The sequence below is a fragment of the Diceros bicornis genome, chromosome 31 (assembly GCF_020826845.1).
Source record: "Diceros bicornis minor isolate mBicDic1 chromosome 31, mDicBic1.mat.cur, whole genome shotgun sequence".
Lineage (NCBI taxonomy): Eukaryota > Metazoa > Chordata > Mammalia > Perissodactyla > Rhinocerotidae > Diceros > Diceros bicornis.
The window spans coordinates 13,510,818-13,519,771 of NC_080770.1; the positions used below are offsets into that span (position 1 = coordinate 13,510,818).

The window sequence follows — 8,954 nt, forward strand, 5'->3', positions numbered from 1 at the left end:
ACCTATTAGCAGTAAAAGGATACAATGTTGGTTTTCTTTCTTTCTACATGCTGCACCAGAAAATACTCATAGGAGTCTCTTCCAGAAAGTAAATAGTCTCTTCAGACATATAATCTCTTTAGATATATAGACATATATGAAATTTGAATTTCATTTTATGAATTAATTTTATGAATGATATTTATGAATTCATAAATTCATATACGAAATTCATATATATTCAGACATTAGAAAATGTTATTCAAGAATGTCTTGTAAGGACAAATATATCTTTTGCTTGGGTACCTCTGATGCTGGAACATTTTCTTTGAATAGGTATGAATAGATCTCCCAGCTGGTATGAGTTTCTCCAGAAGCCTCAAATACCTATGCTCCAAGCAGACATTTTGCCCTGTGAATGATGGTTATAACATTGTTCTTCCTCCTCTGTTCATCCCACAATCAAAACTCCCAAGTTAAAATTTTATTTTCCTCTTCAGGTGAGTCCAAATTTGTGCTAATAGATATACCATCTAGGTCAATTAGGCCATGTAGATAAACTTAAAGTCAAGACATTTTATATAAACTATCTTTTAACTGTTACAACTAGTTCATAAGAAGATGAAACAGTAATCATGCTTCATCCTACCTAAAGAGGGATTCTGCAATATAAGGTGATACAGGAAACTAGTAGTGGAACCATATGTGACATAAAATCTCTCCCAGAAAGTATTAGATAGGCCTGCTAGGCATTTCATCCACTCAGCAATTTAAGTCTTCTTCAGTCTCAAGATAATGAAGGAATCAATGAATCAATATAGTTTATTGAGCAATTTAATATGTGCCAGGCATTCCAGTAGGTTCTTTTATGGACATTGTTTCATTTGCACCTCACAACAATCTTGTAAAACAGTGAGGTATTATTCTGAGCAAATGAGGTCTTAGAGAGGGCAGGTGACTTAGGAAGATCACAAAACTAATAAGTAACAAAGCTGGAATTTGAATACACATCATTTAATTCCAACGTAGCCCACTTTCTACCATCTTTCTTGGAAGCATCATCTCCCTCAAATTTATATGTTTTTTTATATATGCATTCTCCTAAAATCTGGTTATATAACCAAAGAGGCAGTCTATTGACTTAGTTAAAAGACCATTTCTTAACTACATTTTTTCCCCTTGTTATTAAATGTTGTCTACAATTTAAATTGAGAGAAACTGGCAAGGGAGGGTGCAAAGGTATTGCAAACAGAACAAGAATAAGGGACAATCTGGCTGACAGTATTGTCCCTATGACTCCAAAAAGTAGATCGCATCTCAATCATCTTTGCATCCCCTATAGTACCTTGTATATTTAAACAGTGAATTAAAAAATGACCTACTTGTGCAACTTAGACAAGTCAGGCAATCTCTTGGGAAGAGATGGATCAGATAACCTGGCAGAGCTCTGATTCTGTGGGCATCTGTGACCTTCTGTAGCCACCAGTCAACTTGTACAGGGATTACATGAAGGACAAAGAACTCATGGAGCTGCATTCTTGGTTGCAGGATGGGAAACAGTCTCAAGAGATAATAAACCATCTTTTCAAAGACTAGCTATCCCCTGGGAACTTTCTCTGGGCCATACCTATCTTAGAAAAAGTTGACTACTACTGTAGTTATTCTCTTTGGCATAATAAGGGAGGAGGAGCTGTTCCAAGTCAAGATTTTATATTTGGGAAGTTCAGGGAATTATATTTTCCATTGGGTAATAACCAATCTATGGTCTAAATCAGTACACCTAAAACTTTTTTCCTTAAGTACTCTAATTAGTAGGAGAGACAATTTATATTCCTAAGGACTTGATGATCAGCCACAAGTAAAAAATCTCTTGGAAATCCTATGGTTTTATTACCCCAAATTCATGCAAATCTTCCTTCTATGTATACTATCTCCACTTTTTTTTATAAGAAATCATTTTCCAAAAATTTTCAAATTAAAATTGACCTGTTAAAAAAGTTGCACCACGTTGATCCTGGGACTTCACATTGTCATAGACACAGCTTTGTATCCTCTAGATTCAAGAATATACACATTCTAGTTTAGGAAGCACTCATGGCTCCAAATAACCATTACCCTCCCTCCAGATTTATATAAAGAATGAAGTAAGCAAAGAATTCAGTTATTTGTGTGCATGATGCCCAACATTTGTTGCAATATTTTGGCATCATATAGAAGAAATATCTGAGAGTTCCAGACCATCTTTTGAAACATGGGTGTAGTTGGTTTCTTCTCTGCAATAACAAAAGCACTTCATATAATCTAAAGTTGCTATCGCTTCCAGACAGAACCTAACTTGCATCTTTATCTTGTCACAATAAAGAGACTACAATGAGTAGGAAATTTTGCATAAAGAAATTAACAGAATATTAGACAGTATAATGGATAAAGTAGCACTTAGATTTCTTATGCAGTACCCTGGATTTCTCAGTATTTCTCCACATTTGATTCCCTCTTCCCTTTTCTAGACCCTGAATGAAAGGAAGCCGAGGCAGGCTATACATTGCATTGAGACACAAGTGCTTTGAGGAGATTAGGTGGATTTATGCCCAAGAGGTAGAGTGGACTTCCTGAGCCCAAGAAGGTGGTAACCAAGAAGAACATGAACAGAAGGCACCATTGGGACTTTTTCTCTCTAGTGTCCTTATGAATTGAGTAATTCATTTGTATCACCTGTATAGACTTGATTCAACCCAGAACTACTGTCTTAGTTTGAGGAGTAGAGTTTTAGCCACCAGAAGGCAGGAGATTAAAACTGCAGGCACCTATGAAAACTCTCTGGGCATCACTCAGGACTTCAGGTCCTGGGTCACAGAGGATTTTGCCTTCTCTTTGTTCCCATTTTCTCTCTCATGAAGGATGAATTAAACCACTCTCCCTCCATCTTCACCCAAGACATCACAGTTTTTAACCACTTCCTCCCTGCTCTTTATAAGAGAAAGAAAGGAGATTCTTTTTGTTGCATTGGCAGGTGCAGCATTTACCAGATAAACCACAATCTAGATTATTATGCCTGTCAAATCTGGAAATACTGTAATCCAACATTTTTGGTCTCAGATCTCAGGTATTCTTTTTCCAATAGACCATCTAGAATTCTACCTATGGTTGAAATATACTCAATCAAATAACAAAGCCACTTAGGAGATATAAAGTATAGAGGGAGGCAACAAGGTGTAAACTAAGATTAAGCACAAGAGCTCTGTAGTCAAATAGACTGTGTTCAAATCCTGGCTCCCCTAATTTCTACCTATGTGACTTCAAAACATTTCTTAACCTCTTTAAGCCTAAGTTTTCATCTGTAAAATGGTATAATAATAGTACAGGCCTCCTAAGGTGGTTTTATTGATTAAGTGAGCCAATGTTTATAAAGTACTTTTCACCATGTCTAACACTTAACATGGAATAAACGATAATTTGTCATAAGATAGAGCCCCTGTCCTCAGGGAAGCAAGAATATAATTTGGGACAGGACATAAAGATACAGTAAAAGATAGTGTGTTAGCACTAAAATCATCACACTATGAGCAACATAGAGAAAGGAGGTGGAGATTTAAATGGGAGTAGCTTAGGAAGACTCCATGAAAGAAGAACGTAACCTAGAATTTGAAAATTGGGCTGAATTTGGATTAGGCAAAAGAGAGAAGGCAAGATTTCTAACTGGAAGGAGAACAGAAGTGTATGGAGCAGGGAGGAGAATGACGGATAAGAGGCCAATGAGTAGACCATATGGTACACAACAGGGATAATTGAGGGCCACAGTGGGATTAGCCTAAAAATGTCAGATCCAAGAGAGATTGGAATAATCAGCAGAGGAGCATGAAGGTTGTCACTGAAGCAGTAGGAAGGCATTGAAATTTTTTAAGGAGATGAAAAATATGATAACGGAGAGCAAGATGGATTAGAGAGGGAATAGAAGGGAAATAGGAGATTAGATAGGAGGCTATCACAAGAATCCAAATGTAAAATAACAATGGATAGAACTGATTGGGGCAGTGGGAAGGGACCAAAGCAATAGATATGAGAAATTTCTGAAGGACAAATTATCGATATTTAGGAATAAATTGGATAAAGGAGAGGAAGCAGAATGAATCAATAAAATCTCTAGGTTTTTAGCTACAGAGTCCATGATGCACTATAACAATGTACCAGTAGCATAATTCTCTTTCAATTATGGCATAGATCTACTTATACTTTCCTAAATTTTTTTACTTCAAGTTTCATATAATGAATTCATACTCCATTTATCCATTTTGTAACTTTGAACTTTAACTTTAAATTGACTTTATTCATTAATTCATTCAGCACATCCTTCTCGGAAACCGTTCTATATTAGGCACTGGAATTAAAACAAAGATCATCAGAATCCCCACCATTGAGGATTTCTCAGTCTTTGGTACTTGAGGGTAGAGGAGGAAAGGTGAGGGGGTGGCAAATGTATAAATTATAATATTACACGATCTGCTCTAAAATGAAAATGTGCACATAATTGCTAAGGTACCTCAGAAAGTTCTTCAACACTGAGTGGAGGAGTTGGAAATGTGTCATATTAAAGGAGAGATGCCTAGAGATTAATGTCATCTTTCCTTTTCATAGGTCCAATATGCTGTCCATGGAAGAAATAAACAAAACTGCAAAGGTACAATTCTTCTTTCGTCCATTCTCAGCTGACCCTACAGTACAGATGGTGACTTTTGTGGCCTTCCTGGTGATGTACCTGACCAGCCTCAGTGGAAATGCCACGATTGCAGTCATTGTCCAGATCAACCACTCCCTCCACACCCCCATGTACTTTTTCCTGGCTAACTTGGCAGTTCTGGAAATGTTCTATACATCTTCCATCGCCCCACTGGCCTTGGGAAACCTGCTTTCAATGGGCAAGACTCCTGTGTCCATCAGTGGATGTGGCACCCAGATGTTTTTCTTTGTCTTCTTGGGTGGGACTGACTGTGTCCTGCTTGCAGTCATGGCTTATGACCGGTTTATAGCAATCTGTTACCCTCTGAGATACACCCTCACCATGAGCTGGCCCTTGTGTGTGGAGCTGATGGTAGGGTCCCTGGGGCTGGGGTTCCTGCTGTCCCTGCCACTGACTATTTTAATCTTCCATCTCCCATTCTGCAACAACAATGAAATCTACCACTTTTACTGTGACATTCCTGCAGTCATGCGCCTGGCTTGTGCAGACACACATGTTCACAAGACTACCCTCTATATCATTAGCTTCATCGTCCTAACCATCCCCCTCTTACTGATCTCCATCTCCTATGTCTTCATTGTGGCAGCCATTTTGAGGATCCGGTCAGCAGAAGGGCGTCACCGGGCCTTCTCCACCTGTTGCTCCCACATCTTAGTGGTCCTCCTGCAGTATGGTTGCACCAGCTTCATATACTTGTCCCCCAGTTCCAGCTACTCTCCTGAGATGGGCCAGGTGGTGTCCGTGGTCTACACTTTTATCACTCCCATTTTAAACCCCTTGATCTATAGTATGAGGAACAAGGAACTAAAAGACGCCCTAAGAAAAGCACTGAGAAAGTTCTAGGTAGGACGATCCTATGACTTATTTAAATTGAGACATTTTTGAGAATGAAATGGGATACTATTAATAGTTATGCTGGAACAACATGCGTGAGCCAGGAATGTCCTCAGCAAACTGAGACATGGACCTTTCTAGGAGCACCAGAGGAAATGAACACTATTGTCTAATTGAAATACAGCTATATCAGGAAGGGCAACATGATGTCCTGGGCATGGATGGAGGAACATCAACATTTATTGGACACCCACTATATATCGGAAACTTTATATGAGTTATCTTGCTTAGCCTGTAGTAAGTACCATTGTCTTCATTTTTTAGAAAGGGAAACTAAGGTGGCTAACAAAAAACATATCCAGGATGAGAACACGAGTATTTAGAAATCTGAAGACTAAGCTGTCTTTACACAACGTCACTCTCCTTGTTCTAGGCTTGCTCTGCTAGTAGGAGTATACGTAACCTTGGGTAAGTCTCTGTGTCTCTGGGCTTCAGTTTCCTTATTTCTAAAGTGGCAGAGCTAAACTAGAAGATTCTACGTGTTCCTTCCAAGGTCATAACAGTATGCTCTACACATTGGCCAAGCAGGCCATGAATGGCAAAAAAGAGGCTTTGCAGTTAGCCAAAGGAAGCGGGACTCTTTTTTTTAATTTTCTGTTTTGTTAACCGAAAGGAAAATCATGATTCTTTTCATAACTTTTAAAGAGCACCCCAGTAATAAAAAGGATAATAAAAATGGAGGAAAACGTTATTTAATTTAATAAGTAGAAATTTAGGAGAGGAAGAAAGTGGGCATCGTTGAATCTTGGATTCCTCATGAATCTCTTCTGTAGCATCTCAGTGTTCCAGACTCTGCATGAGCTTCCAAGGAGACAGACCCTTAACTTGTAAGATGCTCCATTCCTTGCTGGACAACTTGAGTTGTTAAAGGACTAGACCTTCTCTTGAGCTGACATCTGTCTACAAACAACTTTCTCCCGTGGACCCTGTTTTTACCCTCTAGAGATTTCTTCTACGGGACAGCTCTTCACACATACTAGGACAGATTTTGTGTCTTCAACAGTTGTCAGTCCCTTTCCTCTACAGCAAGCACTCCATCAACTTTTCCTCCAGGAGGTTATATTTGAACCCTCTCATCATATCAGTCACCATCTAGATTTTCTCTAGTTCCATATCCTTCCACAAATTTTCACCCAGAAATAAACACAATACACTGGGAATATTTCAGTCTGGGGAACTGTTACTTTTTGTGACCTGTGAGCTATATTTTCATTAATTCATCCTGAACACTTTAGCCTCACAAATTTGGTATCAAATAAAACCTCCATATAGTTTTCATATGACTTTCAATTCTGCCTGACCATAATTTATTTTACTAACATACATGTAGGACTTTTTATTTCACACTGATACATTGTATTTTTATTGGTTTTGGCCAACTGATCCAAAATGCCAAAGTTGTCTTCAGGATTTATTTTATTGATTATAGTTTTGTGTCTTGGTCAAAATTATAATCATATTTCTTTTTCTTTGTCCAAATCATTAATAAATATCTAGAATATGACAGGCTGAATGGAGCATCTAGGGTAGTCCTCTTCTTTGGGAATTGTTGTCCAACTAGATAGAAATCTGCTCAGTTAATATCATCTGTGGTACATTGTCATAATCATGACCCCCTAGTGAATCCCACCCTCCTGCATCCATAACTTTAGGTAGTCCCCTTCCCTCATGGCTATGTGACTTGCTTTGGCCAAAGGGAACATTGGCAACTGTGTTGCAAGCAGAGGCTCACACTTACCCTTTGGGAACTGTTCTCTCTTGCTGCCCTGAGACTGCCACATGAAGAAGCTGGAGCTAGGATGAGACCCTGTGGAGCACAGATAAGCCATCAAGTTGAGGCTCCCTAGACCAACCCCAGTCAATCCACCAGATGACTGCAGCCATGGTAGCGACCCCAGTATGACCAGCAGAAGAACCACTCAGCTGAGCTAGCCCAAAATGCTGACCCACAGAAACATGGGCAAATAAAGTGATTGATATTTTAAGCCATTAAGTTTGGAATGGTTTGTTTTGCAGTGAAAAATAACCAATCAAATCTATAATAAACCATCTCTCCAAGAAGGATATCATGGGAAGCATATCAAATCCTTTCATGCAATCAAAATACACTACAGCACTTGTATAAACCTAACCATTTAGAAGCCTTATTTAAAAATGAGGTGCAGGGCTGGCCCAGTGGCATAGTGGTTAAGTTCGCGTGCTTCAGTTCGGCAGGCTGAAATTCGCAGGTTTGGAGCCCAGGTGCAGACCTACGCACCACTTACCAAGCCATGCTGTGGCAGTGTCCCACATATAAAGTAGAGGAAGACGGGCACGGATGTTAGCCCAGGGCCAATCTTCCTCACCAAAAAAAAAAAAAAATGAGGTGCATTTGGTATGATTTATGTTGGGTCACTTCACACAGGCTCTTAGTAATCACCAGGCTTTTCAAAATTTTTACAAATTATCTGTTTAATCATGCATTTCCAGAATTTTACCAGGGATTGGCGTTGAGATGTCTATCTTATTGTTTCGAAACCCACTAGTAGTTTACAATGTTTTTTTAATATCTGTAGCCTCATCCAGACGGAAAAAGAAACATTTCAATAGCTGTGAGTGCCTTGGGAATGGAGAAGGTGGCATTCATCTTTGAATTCCCAGTATTTAGTACAGTAGGTAGCAATTATTAGACTCAGTTGATTCACTATCAACAGATAAATTACATCTAGGGAGGGTGTCTTGCCCCTCAAAAAAATTGTATGCTCTTTATATAAAGGGATTTTGTTTTAACCTTTTTTCTATCCTTTGTATTCTTCATTGCTCCTTTCACAGTGATAAATATTTCCATAAATATTTGTGGAATTGAACAGGACTTTCTTTGGAGATAACTTTTTTCTGGTCTTCAGATTTTTTAAATGTTACTAATAAACATACGTTTTTATTAAAACTTTTTTGAAATATTTATTGTTGATACTAATTTTTTAGTGTTTTATTTGATTGCATATCTATTAATCCTATGTTCCTTAAGAATTACAGATAATGAAAAACACAAATGGGAACTACAAAATAGCCATTTGAAGGAAGTGGGTACCTATTATTATTGCATATTAAAGGAAGATCATATGTTTTGCTGTATTCAGCCCAATTTTAGCAAGAATGTTTTTAAACTTCAATCACTCAGAAAATTTTGAGAATTTGTAATTTTCACTTGCTGCATTTCTTGAAGGAGTGCATCTGATTGGTGGAAACTAAATTATATCCTAAATTATTAGGGAGTTTGGGAGTTTTCAGCTTTTTGGGTTCTGAAGTATGTAAAGACTTACCAGATGGTGGTTGGAACGGATTGTGTACACATCAAGTTGCCATA

General features: G+C 38.2%; 1 protein-coding gene across 1 annotated transcript; it reads left to right on the plus strand.

Annotated features, from left to right (window-relative positions):
* The first annotated feature begins 4,627 nt into the window (after positions 1–4,627).
* On the plus strand, positions 4,628–5,557 carry LOC131395537 (olfactory receptor 10V1). The gene has a single exon (XM_058527403.1). It carries the CDS (start codon positions 4,628–4,630, stop codon positions 5,555–5,557), a length of 930 nt encoding a protein of 309 aa, XP_058383386.1.
* The last annotated feature ends 3,397 nt before the right edge of the window (positions 5,558–8,954 follow it).

Excerpts from the sequence above, each read along its gene's own strand:
- LOC131395537 (XM_058527403.1), top strand. The coding sequence starts at position 4,628 with ATGGAAGAAATAAACAAAACTGCAAAGGTACAATTCTTCTTTCGTCCA.